Raw genomic sequence first — 21,549 nt, forward strand, 5'->3', positions numbered from 1 at the left:
CACAATTCCTTGTTTTTTAATTATATTCTTGGCTCCTTCCTTAAAAGAACAGTTAAGCCAAAAAAAAACAAACAAAAAAAAACACACACATTACGAATATGTAAATGTCCAACCACAGCTGTACATGACATATTTTATGTTGGTTTTCCACCATGTTAAATTCAGTAAAGACATTACCTATACGTAACAATGTACCAATTATTCAGGAGCCAAAAACTCTGCATACTCCAAAGAAGCAAACAAATCCACCCTGTTAACCAACAAAAATGTAGCCCATCACATTCGTGCCTGAGATCCACTGCTATATGTGACTGCATCCCCCCCCCCCAAAAAAAAAAAAAACCTATAATAATTCTTGAGGTGAAATACACAACAGAAGAAACACTAATTGTTCCTGTGACATTTACTAGGGGAACCTTTTACAAAACAGCAGACTGCATCAAACCTGTGAATAGCAAATAAAGGGAGGAAAGAAAAGCGAAAACAGCATCCAAATGGCACAAAAAAGGCTTCCTCTAATTGGACTCTTACATAAGGCATTTGTCACTGGAATACAAGATGAGGAACAGCTTTTACTTGATCTTTATTGTTCTGTTCAAGTTCACCTTGCAGTTCTCATGTTTGCAATGAATTCTGAAGTCATCTATTTCTCCTGAAAATGCTTTCTGAGCAAAACCAGTATCACACTTGTACGCAGAGTCTGAAAATAATGCAGAAATTCATCATAAAGCTCGTATTTTCATGTTCAGCTAACCAAAACAAACAAAAAAAAAAACCCACACCATTTTACAATATACTCTGAGGACAAAAAAAAAAACAAAAAAAACAAAAACAAAACAAAGGCAGGTTGTTTGAAGAGTTCAGTTGTGCATTGTGACGGTGAGAACTGAGGAGGAAAGAAGGCAGAGATAAGATATGATACAGAGAGAAGTGGAGGTGATGAGTAGTAGCTTGACTTTCTTGGGCATTAAGAGGATCTCTCTTAGCCTACAATACCCACCCACAGTTTTCTTGGCGAGCTGGTCACACAAGCACATTAACTTGTACAGTCTCAGTATGTCCAAAGTAATTCACGCTGCATTCTCCTGACATCAGCCACACACACCTACAGACACACCGATCATTCCACGTCAAATCACCTGAAGAACAGAGCTTTCGAGGTCACCCATTACAGAACCGGGAGCAGCTGTGTTTTTAGTGTTCATGGGCATTTTTCTCAGACGTTCCTCAGTTTTTACATTAAACACAGGAACTTTCCTTTAACTTAAATGAAATATTAAACAGATAACTGTATACAGATGGTTACAACTGGAGAGATTTCATTTCCATCAGAAACATTTTATTTAGCTGTTTTGTCGGTTTTGCGAGATCCAGAAGATGACAATACCCATTACTGACAACTACCGCACCTGGTGAGGTGAGGCAAGTTAAAACAGGATGGAAACTAATACTAATACTGCTCTCGAATTTCAACCATCAACCATCTAATATGTATAGACCTTTAAACAAGACGAGGTCTGAAAAAAAATTGCTATGAAACTATAAAAAAATAACATGAAAATAACAGTGGCCTTTAGGATTTCGGGACGGGTGAGATCAAGCTCCCGTGTTTTGACGTGGAATGACTCGGACACACAAACCTTTGTCACGTCTATTGCTTCTTTAACAGTAAGCCATAAACGACACAATACTCAAAGAGAAAAAAAAAATATATATGAATTTATATATCTCTCTCTATATATTCTATATTCTCTGAAACAGCAGGATTAAAAGCTTATAACAACCAAATGAGTGATAAACTGCAGGGTGAAGCAATATTGACGCAGTCTCTCTCGCCGTAAACGTCTATCAGAGCATGTGGGTGTGTGGGTGGGTAGGGGAAGGGGGTGTAAAAGGTGCAAAAAGCCATCAAGCTCCAAACCTTTCCACACAGGTTATGTAGTAACGTAGCAATTCCTCCAAACTTGTTCCACATGCAATCATCAGTCAAGGAAATCCTGATTAAAGCCAGTGATGGTCCGTACCCCCTCCCCCAGCAGTGGTCTCACATTGCTCTATTGTGCTCTGGGCAGAGGGCCGTGGAACTGCCACTAGCCCAAGTCCCGTCCCCCCCTCCCCATCTGTAGCCGTTTAGAAAAAGGCACCACAGCGCTTACGGGCGTGCATCACCCCAAACATCAGTTTCAACAAGAACACCAACAACCACAAAAAAGAAGGGAAAAAAAGCGAAAAAATTCTGTCTTTATTGTTTGATGTGTATATTTTGATTCGTGATGTGTTTCCTAATGTTGAAGTTCTTCGGTTTCCCTCATGTTTAAGCAAAAAAAAAAAAAAAAAAAAAAAAAAAAAGACAAGAAAAAAGGAAGAAGTAGTGCGCAATCCTTTCGGATTTGCTGCTTTTTTCCATTCAAATCATTACTGACATCCCATTTAATCTCGGTTTCTTACAAAAAAAGGAAATAAAAATTATGAAGGGTGTCATCCAGACAGAGGGATCCTTTACGGGGTCATGCTCTTGGGCTAAGCAGCTCTACCAGGGGTCCTCAAGGTCTGCGCCATTCTACAAAAAGAGCACACAGAGAAACAGTACAGAGGACAATGAGTGAGAGAAGATCGGACAAAGCACAAACAACTGATCAATTTAATGTAGAATTTCCAGGTCATTTTCTATCTAATGGTCTCTGGTGGTATCATATTTAAAGTGAATGCAGTCTGAAGTAGTCGACAGCTGTGGGCACTGATCATACAGTAGCTAGCGATGCTTACCCAATATTCCAAACAGGCTATTTAACATTATTTAAAGCTAGCTTTCGCGTGCGTGCAGAACATCAACAGCAGATCAAAGACCGTAAAGCTGTGTTGCGGGGCAATATATACAAAGGACCTGCGAGGACCTGCATCTATGGTTGAAGGCTTTCAGGCTACATTTAAAACATCCACCCAAACGTCCACACATCTGTTCTTCCCAATTTTTTGGAGGGGAAAAACTGTTATAGAGCTCCGGCAAAGCGGACGTGTCAGATGCACCCGACGCATCCGCTTCACCAGAGCTTCATAACTGAGCCACTTCCGGGGTAAGGATGTTCTGATGTTGGTTTCTCCTCTGTAAAACTGTAAGATCAGACCTACAGACCATGGTTTTAATCTAAACATCTTTAACCTGGTCCTCTTCTTTGGAAGATACAATTATATGGTGCTCCACAACACTTCTACTTTTTGTGTTGTATTCACTAACCTGCTTTTCAGGTAAAATTCACACTCACACTCTAACTGAGCATATGATATACCACTCAATGTATGTTTATGAACGCCGTAGTTGGAATCTAACACAAATGAAACAAAGATGGCCACCCCCACCGTTCAATGAAAAATAAGGTAGATACAAGTGCTTTTATACAATGTCCAGATAACAAAAACAAACAAACAGAAAAAAAAAAACAAAAACAGCGAGATGACCAGATCAGCCCTGGAGCATCCCTGATTTAGATCACTATAAGCAACAGTCGTAGCATTTGGATCACAACGGATATGCGAAGTGAAGGAGGATTGAGAAAACCAGTCCAGCATTCCTGGATTAATCAGCCCCTCACATTCTCTGTTCTAATTTTAAAACCACCACAAGAGTACACAATCTCTCCGCTTTTCCTTTTCAGTCAGAAAGCATTTCCAGAGCTTTTGCAAAGGGACTTTTCAAGGTACCGTACTTTCATGCACTGATGTTTACAGATTTCAGTTCTTAAGGGGAATAAATAAATAAATAAATAAATAAATCAGCTCCTCCACAAGATCAAACCATTACAATACGTCTTATAACTATTAATTAAAGCCATTAAACTATCAAAGAACATCCGTACTCTAAAGGGAAAACAAATGTGTTCCTTCTATAGAAAAGGTATTAAACTTACCAAATGAAACAGGAGGGCTGCATTAATCAAAAAGTGAACACAGCATTAGAAACGACTACAGTGTGTTTGGGTGTTAACTAATGTGAGACAACGCCATTCCACGGCCAAGCCTAATTTGTGTGTCGTTAATGCATACTTTCATAAGTGTGTGTCTATACGCATTTAAGTGTGAGCGGTGTTGAGGAGTCCACTAAGACCACTCCCAGCAACGTCCAGCCAAAAACACTGGTCACACTGACAGTATGTTTTTTTTTGTTTGTTTGTTTTTTTATAGCATAGTGTGTATATGTGGGGGCTGCACAATTAGGCTACATGAACAACTGTGATTGGTCACTAACGCCACGTTTAACGACTGAGACTGTTCAGCACACAACATAAATCATGTTGTGACACATTTGATAAGTACTGCATTTGAAGAATAGCCACAAATGACTGTGAAAGAACAGATAAACAAATATGACATGCAATTTCCAATACTCTCTTTATATAAACCAGGGGTGGCAAACATACAGCAGAAGCAATCCGAATTTCTATTTTAGCTAGGGGCAGCCAGGGCCTCAAGGTTAGAAAAGTGGGCTTGGGAGCCACAGGACCCAGGAAAGTGAGGGGCTGAAGTGCCCTTGAGCAAGGCAACTAACCTCTAACTGTTCCCCGGGCACTAAAGGGGGATGCCTATCACTTCGGGAGTGTGTTCTTACTGTGCAATGGCAAGAAAATGTGCCTTCAGAGCTTCCATTTCTGAGAGGAGCAGACCCCTCCTCTTGTTGACCTTATATAGGTCGATATTGACCCCTTGATGTGCATGCGTGTAATGTCGTGTTTTTTTTATTTTTTTTTTATATATACCTCAAATAAGCCATCGCTAATAGAAACCAATTAATTGTGCAGCCCTTGTGTGTATATGTGTACGGAAATATACATATATGTGTGTGTTTACTAGAATTAACTCTTTAATTCTAATAATCAACTTAAGCTTAAGCTAAAGCTTCTTTCCTCTGTGGTAGCTTACGCATACAGGGAGAGGGACACAGAAACACAAGCAAGTACAGGCAGAGTGCACTCTGACCAACACTAAACTACTGGGCACGTCACACCATAAACCAGACCAAGGCAAAGGGAACACCATCCTCTACACACACAGACTGTCCAAGAGCCAAGACCACCGACAAGCTTACTCACTTACTCTCCCAGAGGCCTGCACTGGCTTAATTTGTAGGATCTGCAACTGGATCTTACCTCAAACGGGAGTCATGCCTGCCCACATTCACGAAATCAAGCGTTGCTCCTTCGATCCTTGTCTTTAATTTTAATGTCTTCATGCAAAAATCAGACTTGAAGCCGTTGCTGGACAAATGCAAATTGATTTGGCGTGCAAGTTATTTCTAGCGTAGTTTTATCCTGCGTTATGTGCATGTATCATTTATTCTCAAAAGGTAAAAACGAATACAGATACGGACAGTGTCTTCTGTCCATACTCTGTGTTCATTTCCTCCATATTCAGCATGTTTTCTGAAAGCTTATGGATATGGACGAAATGGAGCAGTAACACTGGAAACCGTGGGGGCAGCGTAGCCAACAGGTGAAGCGAAACATGACTACTGGGCCACATATGGACATGACGAAAAAATTAATTCTGTCAGAAAAGGAATTTCTAGGGCGGGACCGTTTGAAAAGAGAGCCTGTGCGACCTAGTTAGGAACTTTATATAGTATATTTATATAGCAAGTACATCGTCACAACCTCCTCCACTGTTGGCATGTTTGTTGTAAAACACATTTGACTCTAAAGCGCCCTCTAGTCCATGCCAGCGCAAAGGACGCACAGAAGTATGTGGGCACATTTTTCGAAGCGGACGTATTCTTTTTGGTATGCAAAGATAGTAAAAATGAGCCTTAACCCACAACCTGTTGGCTGTTTGCCTGCTCTGACCACACCCGCCATTTACTTTGCATGGGCAAACCCAGTCACATTCGCCTTGTGCAGACCTCTACTCTCTCCTTCCCACACACGCAATCTCTTGGATGTCAAATACGGGAATTGTTTAACTAACAGCTCGGACACAAACCCACAAGTTTCTCAACACATCTATACCAGATTACGGACAGACTTCTTTTGAGCCTTACACACACCACATCACTAAAGGGGGGAAATATTTGTGAGGATTCTCCAGCATGCAGCACACAGGGCACCTGGTCATAACCACACACTTACAGAATCATCATCATCATGAGACACAGTTTAGGACGAACAGCTTAAAAATCATGACCGCCATGCTCTTCACGTACACGCGCGCGCGCGCACACACACACACACACACACACACACACACACACACACACACACACACACACACACACACGTTTGCAATGTATTAACTGGCAGCAGTCCCAAATCTTTACAAGAGGCTTTCCTTGTTGGGTCCTTGACTGTCTGGTGTGTTTTTTCGGTGTGGTGATCTCAGCCTTTGTCCTTTGTTGCAGTGGCCCAACGAGATGAGCTCATTGCAGCTGCGGGTGTGTTTTGAACTGGTCGTATGTGCTCACTGGACTTGAGTGAGTGAGTGACGGAGCGGGAGCAGGAGGCAGCCACAATGCGAGGCATGGACTCTGGCGAGGTCTCATGATGACATGACTAAAACCAACCTTAAGTGGAGGACCACAGCACATAAATTCACTCCTAGGACTGTTTACTATGTATAGTTTGACAGACAGCGTACTGGGGGGTGGGGAAGTTGAGAAGATAGACAGAAGAGGATAAAAGTCGTAGAAGATGGGAAAACAGAAGTTGACAAAAAAGGAAACTCACCCCGTCTTCTTCTCTTTGGGGATTGAGCCGGTTATACACGGCCTCGATAACACTGTGCCTGTGATGAGAAAACAGACACACAGACAAACAAACACACATGGAGGGTAAAATAGAATTTGCTAAAAATATGTACTATATGATATGTACATTGTTTGGTCTAGTATGTGCAGAGCCTATAAAAAGTAGTCACCCCTTGGACGGTTTTCCCCTTTTATTGCTTTTATAAACGGAAATATTGGTCAATATTTCTACAAAGTAATGTTGATTAAATAAATAATATATAAGACAAAATAACACTTCACACAACTCTGAGAAATGGCTATTGAAGAGTATTAGTCAGGGGATGGATACAAAAAAAAAATCCAAGTCACTGAACATTTTCATTGGTGTTCTGTTAAATCCATCATAAAGAAATGGAAGGAATGTGGCACAAGGGTTACTTTTGCCTAGAGCAGGTCATCTGTGACCAAGCAAGAAGGAGACTAGTGAGGGAGCCCACCAAGACACCTATGACTACTCTGAGGGAGTTAAATTGAGGTTGCTGCCTCCGCCACCACCCTGCTTCATAGCGGGGATGCACACCATTTAGCGTCTGCCAAAAGATCTAGCGTCTAGCCTGATGGTCAAAAACCTGCGTTTTGCTTTCATCAGACCAAAGAACTTTCTTTCAGTTGACCTTGATGTCTCCCACATGCCTCTGTGTGAACCGTAGTGGAGATCTAGTTCTCTTTGCCACTCTCCTATGAAGTTGTGTCTGGTGAAAAACCCGGGCAACAGTTGTAAGCAGAGTCCCGCCTAGCTCTGCTGCTGACGCTTTTAACTCCTTCAGAGTAGTCATAGAGTAGTTATAGGTGTTTTCTATTTCTTAATCATGGACTTCAGGGGATGTCCAGTGACTTTTTTTTTTGTGTTTACCCTCTGACTTATACCCCTCAATAACGTTTTCTCAGTGTTGCGTGGAGAAACACTGATTAACAAGTGACTTGGCCTTCCAGATAGATGTCTTTATACTACAACCACTTGAGACACTTTTACTGCACTCGGGGATCTCTATTTACGCAATCACTTATTTTACAGTCTATATTTTTATTTACTATTATGAAAGCAAAAAGGGGAAACATCCACTTTTTATGAATAAAAATTTTACGTGCTGTGTATTTATTTATTTATTTAGAGGCTACTGGGATTCCAATAGAAACCTTTAATGGTTTTAACATACAAATTCTGGTGCACTGTAACTGTTCTGAGATTAGAAGTTCAACAACTATGTCCAAGTCTAAAAATCCCCATCTGAGACCCCCTTATCTATTGTAAGTAAGGCCATCATTTGTTCTTTACTGGCTTCATTATGGCAAAAGATTGTGATTTTTGTGTCCATATATATGCAGTATATATTATATATACAGAGAGTCCTTCATGATTCTCAGATGACAACTGGATGTTAACTAGTTGCCTTGATTGCACAACATCAAGATACCACAACTTTGGTGGCAATGCCGACAAAACCTGTGGAGATATACATGAAGCCACAGTAGGGTGCTAGGAGTGAGGTGTATACACATCTACCTGTGCACATCTAAGGCTGATGAACCGTTGTACAGTTACATTCTCATTCTCTCTGACATGAAGAGTTACAGGTGTTTGACTGCAGTGTGTGTGTGTGTGTTCTTTGTTGTTGTTTGCTCACTTGCTGGCGAGGCCTCCCCCTGGTGGGAGGTTTTGGATATTCTCTGTGGCGAGGTTTCTCATGACATGTACCAGGTCAGGAATGCCCTCCTCGCCTGCTTTCTCTATGAGCTCTAAGAGAAAGAATAAACGAAAGGTTAAAGAGTGCTAAATGCAGCCACAAACATCAGAGACCGTGTGACATCCCTGGTCACTAGGACACACTAAAACAAAGGACTTCTTAGACACAGAGAGTGAACAGCCAGTAAGAAAGTGAGAATAGAGGATGGGGGAGGAGAAAGTGTGACTTGTCACTGACAACTTAAGAGAAGGAAAAAAAAAGAAAGAAGAGAGAGACTGGGGGGGGGGGGGGGGCAGAAAGATAGGAATAGAAGTGGAGGAACAGAGAGAGTAGAGAGAAAGTCGAGAGGGGGGAAAAAAGAGAGAGAAAACAGGGAGAGAGAGAGAAGGGCAGGGCAGAGGGACTGTAGAAGGGAACCCTACGGCCCAGTTGGACTGCTCTGGGACTGGTGCCAGCTCGATGTTCAGCCAGCACATTCCTCGCCGGAGCAGCAGTGCTGACGACTCCCTAAGGCCCTCTCAGCACCCAGCCAAACATCACCACAATGTTACGCCAACCTTGGCCCAACACTCGGGGCCATGAGTTTACATAACCCGCAAAACTGCACTAAACTCACAGCCGCTCACCAAAGCATATACAGCATCCAAGAAAGAAAAGGGAAGGCCGGAGGAAAAGAGGAAGAAACAAAAAAAGTGTTGAGCTATTGAAAGAAGAGAGAGTGAGAGAGAGCCAGTGAGAGAGACAAGAAAGCTAGAGACCAAAGAAAGAAAGAAAGAAAGAAAAAAAAGAGAGAGAGAGAGAGACAGAAGATGAAGACAGAGAGAACACAGAGAGAAGTAAGAAAGAAAATAAGCTAGAGAAACATGAGAGGAAGGGATGTGTAGAGAGAAAGAGAGTGAGAGCGAGTGTGAGAGAGAAAGAGCTAGAGAGCGAGCGCGAGACCCCTGTAACTTGGGCTGTGGGCTTTTAGAGACCATACAGATGATGTCTGTCATCCACTAGGTTCATTCCATTCATAGCTCAACATGAGAAATGCATCAATATGTGGATCATATCAACTGTTTTCCTTCACAAACAGGAAGTAGGAGTCCAGTATCTTGGAAAGTGTGGCATTACAAAACATTCATAGTAATGACAGCATTGTTGCAACAAAAGTGGTCAGCTGACTTCATGGTGAAGTGTGTCCCCAAACAGTGGGACGGCAGGCTAGATGAAGTGGATGGAGAGCTTTAAGATAACAGGCCTAAAGATATCTTACTGTGAACTGCATGACACTGCTATGCCCCGATTCCGGGAGCATTACAGTTGTGTAATAATCTCTACAATATATATATATATATATATATCCCCCGAATTCTGCTTCATCAGTTAACAAGAAGGAATATGTATAACAGACTTCCAGGTCTGAGTAATGCTGATTTCGCCAATGCATTGCTTCTTTTTAAGAATGTACCAAACTGTTGGTTTGGCCTCACGGTCTGTCTGTCTGTCTGTCTGTCTGTCTGTCTGATACTGAAAATTCCCATTAACAACTACAGTATACCAAATACAAACCTGCCATCAATTACAGGCCTTTTATCTCCTTAATTTCTCATGAAATTATGACAGAACAAGCCAATGAGGCAACAGGCTCATCAGTCAACTGTCCAAAACCTACACTTCAACCCCACATTGATTTCTTCATGTTCAATCCACTGTGGTGGTGCACAGGGCCACTGATCTAGTGAGAATACATTGTTTGTTCAGTTTGAGCTACAACAGGTATTTTAACACTGTTCATGGAGAGTGTTATAAATATGTAAATATGTAAATATGTTCTTCGTTATGAGTTTCAAGGGGAGAATAATATTCTTACCTTCCACACGTGATTCAAGAAATTTATCCAGCTCTGCATCTTTCTTCACTGCCTCTTCTGACACTTTAGGTGCATTTGGCAAACACACCAACACAACACTCATATTATCTCGACTTCCCTGCAGAGAGAGTGAAAGGAAAAGATTTTTGTGATTGCAGAAACAACACTGTACAGGTCAGATATTTAAAGAATTAAACAGCTCCCAGGACTAAATGGCAATATAGCCATGGCAGGGTTCTCCAATGTAATCTATACAGGGCCAGTGCAGCTGCAGGTTTTCATTCAAACCATTCACCTGATCCGTACACCTGATTCCATGTGTTTGACAAAGTCTCAAACAGTGTCAAACCACCGACCCTGCTTGGTTGGAACAAAGACCTGCAGCCACAGTGGCCCCTACGATTGAGTACCCAGGTCCAAAACCAATTGCAAAAGCTAGGCCCTTGTACCTTGTGTAGACACGTATCCACCACCTCATTGCACACTTTCTCCAAGTTATCAGACACCTCCAGCCTGGCGCGGACAAAGGCGCAAAGCTCCTCATTGCTCATCACATCCCAGATGCCATCGCAGGCCAGCACTACAAACTCGTCCTCTGCCTCGGAACGCACAATTTCAAACACCTCTGGCTCGGGTGACACCAGCTGCTCCGTAGGACCCTTGCCCTCCACGCACTTGTAGTCGTAGTCGCCAAGCGCTCGTGACACAGCTAGCGAGCCATTAACTCGCTGGATCATGACGGAGCCACCAGCGTTCTGAATGCGCTCCCTCTCACGTGGGTTGCACGGCTTGTGGTCCAGCGTGGAGAAGCAGACGTGCGCGTTGCGGCAGAGCAGCGCCCGCGAGTCGCCGCAGTTAATGAAGTACATGTGCTCGGGCGAGAGCAGCACGGCCACGGCCGTGGAGCCACTGCGGTCCATGCCGTTGCGCAGGTCCGTGAAGCTGCGCATGTGCTCGTCGATGCGCAGGAATCCAGCACGGATGCCGCTCTTCACCGCCTCCACAACCGGCGTCTCGGGTGATGGAGCACCAGCCCGTCGCAGCTCATCTGCTGAGCCGGCTGCCACAATGTGCTCCAGCAGATGCTTGGAGCAGTAGTTGGCTACACGTGAGCCGGCGTGCCCATCGTACACGGCGAAGAAGGACCAGTCATCCAGGCCGTGAGGAAGGCCGACCGTGGCAGTGTGTGCATCCTCCATCTCCACCCGCCAGCCCTGCATGCTGCTCAGGCCATAGCGTAGGCCATTGCCATCACCGTGTGCATTGTGCTTCTCCGTCTTGGGCTTGTCCAGAAATGCCCCCATGGCTCAGGTCACTGTCTAGAGCAAAGAAACACAGAGAATAATCAAAACATTAGTTTTAGGCATGCTATAGGATGAAAAGAAAAATATATGCTACACTGACCTTCTGATATTCTCAGAAGCTTTAAATTAGAGCTGGGCTAATGACTGTAACCTGCAGCTACAATGACAAGGCAAGGCTAATTTTCAAAAATATACTGCGTGCAATTTAAGTCGATACCAAATCAGTCAAGTTCAGACGATAACTGACAAGTTCTTCAGGTAACATTTGTGACAAAGAGTCAATTGAGCTTAGCAGATAGCAATCTTTAACCCTCTGTTAAATGTGTCAAATTAGTTGTTTCTTGACATCTGCAGTTCTGAGGCCACAAAGACAGGTTGAGATGCTCATTTCTGTCCTTTGCAATGTCTAACTGGTGAATTTGTGTCTTTCATCTGCCTCTCATCTGTAATTGGTGGATTTGTGCGTCCATCTGTGTGTCAAACAGACCAATGGACACTGGTAATTTGTCTACTGCCTCTGGCCATTAATACACTATTGTATTCATACAGTCCACTACTTTTGTGAACCCAATACTCATGGTAAACTCATTTCAAGCACCAAAACAATTCATCCACATGATTAAAAGGTATTTTTCACAAGAAATAGGACTTGATACAACTATGATGAGGCTGTGGAAGCAATACCCAAATACAAATACTACTACCTAAGAAAACCAACTGCACAGTATCGTTGGCCAGAACAGAAAATGGCTAAACACTAGAGATGGCACCATCTTTTGTGTGCCAACACGGTCACCAAAACTTGCGAGTGGGTTATTTCATTATCACTTGTTTAACCTCAGAGTTCGGAATGATACTGAGAAATACAGAGAGAGAGCAAATGACTTCCACACATGGCGCACACCGACCCACGCTGCGCTGGAAACAGTAATGAACATGAATATAGAAGGATTGCGCTTGCTTCCCAACAGACGGTATTCTATTAACACCGAACCAAAAAGCTCTGAGTGAAATAAACATGTTGAGGTTCTTGGCTCTGAGACTACAGAGTGGGTGTACCTTCTGAAAATCAACACACTGTGAGTCTGATAATCCTACTGCCTCTGCAGAGCTGCTGCAGCTTTTAAAAGTTCTCTACAAGGCCATCAAGGACAAAGATTAGTTCATGACTAACACTTACACACACAACCAGTACTTAAATACTCATAACCAACACATTTCCTTACTCAAGGCAAAAAAAGGTTTGTATGAATAGTTAATTTAATTTTACATAGAAAAAGCTATTTAGCTCCTGGGTAAATCCTCAGCCTATTTTGTAACCCTGGTGAAGATGCTTAGGACACCGAAATTCAGTGTAGCACACTGACTTTTAACCTATCAATTCTGTGCAAACCTTATTAGTGCCAAATCCCAGGCTTGTGCCATCCTCTCTGGCAGGTTTTCTCTTCATTCAAAGTGCAGCTGAAGCGACTGCAGGCCTTGCTTTAAGTCAGATTAAACTTCTCACTCAGTGGGATGACCAGATTTGCTCTCTTGTAAACCTCCTGCCAAACCGAGGCATGCACAGGCTGTCTAGACCTACTCCCTCTTGCCAGGTGAAATGCATTTGACAAATTGGCAAAAATGAGCATTTTGACTCGAGTATGCTAGGCTGCTTTGCTGTAGGGGTCAAAAAGATAGGTGTGAGAGTACTGGAGAACATAGTGTCTATCAGTAAGGCTTGGCCCACATTACAGTGTTTAAAAAAAAAAAAAAAAACTGGCAGTAAAGGTGTGCAAGATCCTGGCAAATTCCATGGATTTTTTTTCTTTAGCTGTTCTTCATACACCAAAGCTCCAAAACCTCAAGCTTTGCCTAGCATAAAATAACACACATTTAGATTATGCTCAAGAGCCTTGATCAAAGGTGGACCAATGTTATTCATTAAGATTTTACCTTGGCCTAAGCATACAGGGCCTTTACGGTTGATCAAAATAAAACCACTGTATCCTTCAATATAAGTTTTAGAAAGGGGACTAAGCTAGCCATGCAGCCACGAGGACAGTGAACCCAGCATCACTGTCCATCATCAGTTCCAGCACTGCAAACAGCAGAGTTCTGGAACTTGGAGCTCACCGTCAGCCAGCAGTGTAAGCAGGTCAAGCGCACTGCCAGCTCAGTCACACCACAGCCCTTATTGTTCACAAGGGCAAGCTTTACCTGCCAAATAGGACACAAGCCTAGATAAACAATATATAAACAGTATGAATTAATACACAACACTGTATATGCAAGGTAGTATAAAATGCAATTTAAAAAAAAAGGCTTAAAAAAATTTTATGTTAGCAGTTTCAACAACTGGGCATTAACAAAATTATGACAGGCCTCTTTGCCGATCACAAATTATTACTACTCCTACATTAAGAAAAACCTCAAATAAAACTTCTTACAGTAAATCTGCTACAAGGTCAGCAGACTGGTCAGAATTATTAAGCCAAGAGACATGAACATGTAATTCATACATATATACATATTATAGGTAAACTTATATCAAATTATGAAAAAGAAAAAAAAGAAAGAGTGTACATAAACAATTGGCATGAATTGCATGAAAGGTGTAACGCTACAATGTCATCCTGGATCAGATTCCATACTACAAAGAATGTAAGCTGCTTTTCAGTGCACTAGGTCGTCATACCCAGTACTACTGTAGTATTCCTAATTAAGTGTTTAGCGAGTGCATAATATTTACTGATACATCATAAAGACATACAGCACCAAGCGGCTGACCTTCAGCCACATTCACTAGAGAGCTGGATGAGAATAAGTGGTAATACTTTTCATGGTGAAAAATTCCATGACAATCAGTGGGACAAACATTTTCCCATGCGGTAACGGCAGAAATGAGGATGAACTTTAGAGTATTACCATGGAAACAGTAATGAAATGTCTGTTAGCATCATAGTAATGATAAATGCATGTTGTAATACAGCAAAAAAGGTCATAAGTCAAATAAGTAAGACGTGATAGCCCCCCCCCCATACACAGGTCTGTGGCCACCCCTTCTAATGAATCCATTCAGCCACTTTAAGTGGAACCCATTGCTGACACTGACGTGCAAATGCACACACACACAGTTTGTCTAGTCCCTGAAGAGAAATACTGCCAATAGAATAGGACTCTCTGGAGTAGATAAACATGAACCTATTGGCATCATGCTGCCTAATGCCAGGGTATAAAGGCAGCATTGAGCTGTGGAGCAGTGGAACTGTGTTCTCCAAAATGATCAGAGAACCCTTTTGGGATGAGTGTACTAGAGAAAACCCTAAAAGTAAATATTAACTTTTGGTAATGTAAAAATATAACCAGCCTGCCAAGTACCCCGCACCACAACGGCCAAACACATGAACTAGCCTATGGTTCTGCCATACTATCCCTGCCACCATAGACCAGAAATGCCAGGCGCTCGGTTTTATCACAGCTACAGCTGAGCAGACTGCGGCCCAGTCATTTGGCAGGTGATGTCACACGGCAGCTTGTCTGAGTGTCTGCGTCTCACACCCATTGAACTATAAATAACCCCAAGGATTGCACACTACCCACATTCCGTTCTTTGAGGCCTCCAGCCACATACTCAATTTTCAAACTCTCACCTTTCATCAAAAAGGAAACTGCATTTCCTCCCAACTCGAACCTCCAGAGCACTGCAACAGGCCTAGTTGGAAGACCCCTAAATGTACAAAGGCACACGAGGAAAGGGTGTGCGCTCCAGGCTTGGTTTTTAATGTGGCTTCCATTCAGGGAGGGCATTATCCCCTGAAGTCTAGTATAATGTTTGGTATTAAAACAAGGTGCTGCATACAGAACACCTGTGCCCTGACTCCACATTCAGCCCACTTTGATCATGCGCTGTGATTAGCATCACAGTACACTAAAAAGGCTAGACAATGACAACTCATTGGTTATGGATGTGGGTGGTTTCACAGAAGGCTTTTACATTAAAGCAAAAACACAAACAGAAATTAAATCCAGTCGATGGGGACAGGAAGTGGGACAGACCTTTGAAGGCCATTTCAATGATGGCACCCAATAAAAGGTAAAATGGCAAATTTATACAGCGCTTAGCTGATTATGCTCCTGTTCTTTGCTTTTCCAGTTTTTTTTTTTAAACATACTAAATACACCCTCGTCATTCTACAACGCTATTAAGTGCAACAAAACAAATAAAAGCCACGTGGTTTAGCCCACAAAGTCTTATCACGTGAAGGTCAAAGCGTCAGTAGCATGACAATCAGCTTTGATATTACCTCCAAACATAGGTTTACATATGTGAGCTCACAGTACGCTTTTACACGTCTCCTCCTCACCACAGACACAACACCGAGAGCGAACCAGAAAACAAACCTACGCGAACCCCACTATAAATAGCCTCTCTTCATCATGACTGGCTCTGCTCCGTAACATGTTGAGTCATTTCTTTAGATTTTTTTTTTTTGTGGATTTAAAAACGCGCTTACCTGACCTTACGTAGGCCTGCATTCAACAGATATGCCTCCAGCTGATCAGCTGCTCTTAACAAGGCCCCTACATTCCACTAATGTGCACAGAGGAGGCCTACATAGTCCCAAGATGTATGGCACTGCAATGATGTAACCACTGGACCACTGTCATATGTTCTGTTTCCATGCCTACCATGCCTGGAGTGGCAGCTAAGAGTGGTTTCTATGGCAACAGAGAGCTTCAACAGGGCACTTCAGTGCATCTTTGCTGTGACCAGTCTCTTGTCTGGAATGGAAAGTACAGCGAGAGAGCGGACGAACAACAGCAACAAAAAAAAAAAAAAGAAAATTGCATCGGACGATAAAGCACGGGTTGGAACTTCGAGAGGAAGAATGCGAGACCCACATACTGAGAGTCATCTTCACGTCTTCAGTCCTCTCCTCGGGTCCATTAAAAGAGACTAATTGAAGCTTACGTCTAGCTCCGCTTACGCTCGATTATGCACAAAGCAGAAGGAAGATGATCTGGGCAGATCCTTCTCTTCTTTGGAATGATCCGCACGACTCACTACAAGCTCTAAAATTAATCTGATCTTTTACTGTGCCTTTTCTGCGAGCGCATTCACGGTGTCCCACCTATGCAAGGCATGAATAATGTCTCAAAATGGAGTCATGTTTCCCCAACTGTCATTAGCATACAAGTGTGCCTCTTAAGGTTTTTCAAATTATCATCTTTGCTAGCTATCCCAATGATGCTAGCTTCTCGTCAAAAGCGTCCATTTGAGTACTCGCTAAATTTGATGGAACAGCAGTCAAAAGACTGTGGGTATCAAGACGCTTTTAGGCCGTTTTCGTTTTGCTTTTTAGTCCTGGACTGACTGAATTGAACTGAATTAGTAATTAAACAGATTTTCATTTTAGTTCGTTTATTTCTTAATATAGTGCTGTTCTTCTGTGTGAATGCTCAAGCACTCAAGCTCCTCCCTAATGTTTACATTCTAATGAAAATATTTGGGGATTGACAATTAATATATTTTTTGCCATTGTCATCATGTAGGCTCGAAACATATTATGAGATTCAAATAAAATCTAATTTATTTTCTCATCACATGAACACAGGAGAAATAGGTGAATGAAAAGCCTGCCCCTCGGAGTAAAACCCATAAAAAAGTAGAATAAATAATACATACACAATAATAAACGCTATACATACCATTACACTGCTCAAATATATAAACTATTAATAACAGTTGTGAATAAACAGATGTTCCACGTTGCTACTGACATATTAGTGAGGGAGTGAAGGAGTCTTAGAGACGTGCAGTGTGACTGGGCTGTTTATTGCTGCCCTGTTAAAGAACACTACAAAATGACAAAATATGATGATTTTCTCAGAATAACAGAAATGTAATCAGCACATCTGGAACCCCAAACAACTACAAGCTTCATTACAGATGGGAGTCTAATTACTAGCACAATACTAGCCTGTAGAGATGACCTGAATATTTATTTAGTATATATTTAGTTATTAGTATTGCAATATTATAAATATGCATTATCATTTATGTGGATCCAACAGTGAAAACACATTCAGAAATGATTTACATGAATCACAACAGTCCAACATGCTCAGCTGAAAACGCTGTCTTGCCAGAATGACTAACCGATTAGGTGTATCAAAGAAGCACACAATCACGGCAAAACTGAGTGTAGGATGAATAAAGGAACATCACATCTTAGCATCTTGGACCCTGTTCATACCTGCTCACGTCTTGGCCTAGTCCAGATATACTCCTGATATGCATGAAGAGACCAGGTGTAAACAGGTCTTGCTTTCCAGACAATTACAATGTAAATATCAATCAAAACAGTTTACTCCTCGTGGTTTCTGGGGAGATATGACAATATTTGGCTTTCAGTGATTCAGTGAACTGTTCTTTTTATGGGGCAGAATTAGTATTTAACATATACATACACTGATCTTTCGAAATCAACAACTGTTCTTCAAAACATACCTCGTTAATCTTTGTCTCATCTGATCATAAACACGTCCTACAAAAGGCTTTTTCTTTGTGAATGAGGTTGCTGCAAACGTTAACTGCCAATTTTAGAGGAGAAGGTTCTTTCTGAGACAGCAGCCTCTCAGTCCAGAAGCTTCCAGTTTATGGCAGGCCTCAGCCTTGGTGGTTCTTAGGTTGTTCCTGAACATCTAAACCAACCGCCCCTCAGCTGAGGGTAACCGTTTCGATCTTACAAACAACTGTTTTTGAACTGGCAACTTAAGTTAATCTTGGCATCCCTGACGTGTGTAAATCTGCAATCATCCTTCTCAGATCTGCACTGAGCTCCTTGGACTTTCCCACTGTACTAAGTGCTGGTCAATTCAACAGCTGCTGTCCAGCAAGCCTTTTTTACGTGGTCACAGAGAAGCTACCACTTGTAGTCAATCATGACCACTAAAAGGAAGGCCTCAACAAGACTTCTCAACACCACTAAATTAAATAGTTTTTGACCCTGTATGTATCAAATCTTGATATAAAATATCACATTTTGACGCAGTATTGATTTCAGATCTTAGTTTTGCCCCCCCACCCGGTAAAGATGTATGTCGTACATATATTCTGCCCCAGGAAAAAGAACAATCAGAACAGCGAGTCTCAAGGATAAACTTTGGTAATAAATTCTGTGCGTTTCGCCAAACAGACAAGCCTTAAATGTTGAAGGCTGTAATCTGAAACGATTTCCCACTAAAAATAAACAATCTGGTGTTGCCAGGTTACTGGTTTCTTTGCACCATTTAGCAGGCCAGATGGACCGACTCAAACTGCAGTGAAATAGGACACTTCACACCCATCCCATCATTCAGATCTGTTAAGAAATTAAGTTAGTTGAATACAGAGCCCAAACAGTGGGCCTTGCTAGCCACACAGAGTCAAAGACCATAAGACCAGAGCTCAAAATGACATATAAAGATAACATACAGTTACACACTGGGTGCTGTTCAGAATTTTGAGTTATTATTGAAGATTGACAGACCAGTCAATGAGGCTTTGATTTTACAGTGCTTGTGGTTGACATGTAGTCTAGGTAGTGTGGAATATGGATAGAAATCTTTAGGTAAGAAGAAGAAGAAGAAGAAAACATCAGATGGCCAGTGAGCGGGCCAGCAGAGGATACGACTGAGCCAACACATAAACTTTAGGTCGCCAAGTGGGCATGAGCTCTTCCTCAGTTGTGTCTTTTAAACTAATAAATAAAGAGAGATAATTGACATTCTCTTTGCTCAGCGTCTAAGTATTGCAAGTCTGGCTGCTGTATCTTCCAGACACATACTGACCATAAACTTGGGATTGTTTATTGTATTCCTAAATGCGGGTCCAAGCTTAGCATAAGAGATTTTCTGCTTAAGTCATGGAAACTAAGCTGATGAGTCAGCTCATCTCCCCAACGTCTTCTGTGTATCACTCGCTGTATACATGCCCATAACCTAACGTCCAAAGCATCATGAATCCCTTCAGCACTGCAAGACTTCCAAGAGCTCCTGAGTTCACCGAGTGCCCTGTATTTCAGCTATGAAGATGAGAACGAGAAATGTGAACTGGAAAATGCTTTCTTTCAGGGTAACATCTTTCATACAGACACAGGACAGTAAGCATGACACTATTTTGAACGTCCTCTTATCCATCATTAATCAGATACGGAGGGGAAAAAAAAAAAAAAAAAAAAAAAGGAACGCTAAAGCATCACAAGGTTCAGAAGGTTTCCAGATACAGCAGTTAACAAGCTAACTCAATTTTGTAATCCACTCAGGAGATACATGCAGTGTTTGATTAGCATCTGACCAGAGGCCTTCTGAACATCAAGGGATTCTGAAACAATAATATTACCACAGCAGCCAGTTCCTCCTTAGAAAACCACACCACAATATGACAGCAAACAACACAAGAGACTATAAAGACAGAAATCCCTTCAGCCTCCTGATTTAGTCCAATGAATATGAACAGCCTACAGTGTCTGTTCAACATAAGGTGCCCTGAACATACGCTGCATAAAGCTGTTCAGTCGCTTCTATGGACTGTTACAAATCCAAACCTCATCGAAATACCACACAGAGCTCAAATAATGATACAATTAGCAATGTGACCATTCACTGTTTAAACATTTACATGAACTCGACAGGCCTGGTAGAAGATTATGCAAACATAATGCTTCTAAACCTTATATTCCATAAGTTTAGCTCCGAGTATGGCTTTAATTAAGCATACCTTTCACAAATCTAAGCACTCTTCAGAAATGCTACATCGCTCATAGCCATACATGCTGGAATGTCAAGCGTTCCTCCTCTTAAACATCACAGCATGCCTTTAGACTGACACAAAATCCAGGTTTTCACAAAAGTAACTTTACTTATTCAAAGAAGCAGCACCTCTTCACACCAACATGTCTGTTTTGAGTGAGATAGTGAATCCAAGGGGCCAAGACTACCCAATCCAGAGTTTAAATACAGTGTGCTCTTGTTAATTGGAGCTTTTAGAGATACATGATTCAGCTTTTTAAACACATACATATTTCCTGGGGAACCGCTCAGCCACAAAAACCCTACTACCACACTTTATCCAACCACAGTACAAAAAGAAAATGGGTTCTAGTTTCAGAGCATGACCGAAACAAAGCTGTAAACAGGTCAAAACCCCTAAACTGTCAGGTAACCCTCTGGACTCACTGTATTTATGCCTCCACAAGCCTGAATCTGCAACACAGTCAAACGCAACAGCCACTTCAGCAGATACCTGTAACACTGTAGAGCAACACATCATCTCCAGACTGCAAGTTATGGCAATATGAGCTGCTATGTGAACCAGGCCTTTGTAACCACAGCTTTTGCCAGTGTCTGCAGAAGGGGAAGCTGAGCGGCACATGATGAAGTGGAGGCCAGTGAAGTGAGTGGGTAACCATGCTCGGCTAAAAGCTAACAATAACTAATTGGGTTTTATCTTCACCTTTTGCCAAAATCAACAACAAAAAAAAGCATAAATGCAATGAACAATAAATCCAAGGCAGGGTGTTGAAGCCTTAAAGCCCTAAAGCATTTAAGCTTAATGTGAATACACAATGGTGGTGTGTTTTTTTGTATAAATACACACACACTTTACCAAATCTCTCCAAGGCAAAAATAATACAATACTACTACAAAACCAATCATAAAGTGTCTTTGTGGTCTCAGCCTTTTAACATTTTGACACAGTATGTCAGGCGGGTTGGCCTTTATCCACAAAAGCCACTCAACACAAGTTCACAGATAGGGCTCGATATGCTTAGGAGAAATGGAGATATACAACAGGATATATTGAAAACCACAACAATGTACAATATTAAAGTATCAGTATATCAGTAACAGATCAAACACAGATGGTTAGCTCTGTAGTAGGTGCAATATTACAAATATGGTCAATTG

At 41.9% G+C, this 21,549-nt stretch overlaps 1 protein-coding gene across 3 annotated transcripts in view; it reads right to left on the bottom strand.

Annotated features, from left to right (window-relative positions):
* The window catches only part of ppm1ba (protein phosphatase, Mg2+/Mn2+ dependent, 1Ba), a 25,235-nt gene continuing 3,686 nt past the window's right edge, over positions 1–21,549 (bottom strand). Inside the window, exons 2-6 of one of the 3 annotated variants that reach the window (XM_072677728.1) lie at positions 10,762–11,627; positions 10,313–10,430; positions 8,398–8,509; positions 6,711–6,768; positions 1–2,560 (exon numbers count right to left, since the gene is read on the bottom strand). In XM_072677728.1, coding sequence (XP_072533829.1) covers positions 2,531–2,560; positions 6,711–6,768; positions 8,398–8,509; positions 10,313–10,430; positions 10,762–11,616 — 1,173 coding nt within the window. In that variant the 5' untranslated portion in view covers positions 11,617–11,627 and the 3' untranslated portion in view covers positions 1–2,530. Of the gene's footprint in view, positions 2,561–3,754; positions 3,923–6,710; positions 6,769–8,397; positions 8,510–10,312; positions 10,431–10,761; positions 11,632–21,549 lie in introns of those variants that run through there. The other 2 variants (XM_072677727.1, XM_072677729.1) reach the window with 2 other exon arrangements.

The sequence above is a fragment of the Salminus brasiliensis genome, chromosome 4 (assembly GCF_030463535.1).
Source record: "Salminus brasiliensis chromosome 4, fSalBra1.hap2, whole genome shotgun sequence".
Lineage (NCBI taxonomy): Eukaryota > Metazoa > Chordata > Actinopteri > Characiformes > Bryconidae > Salminus > Salminus brasiliensis.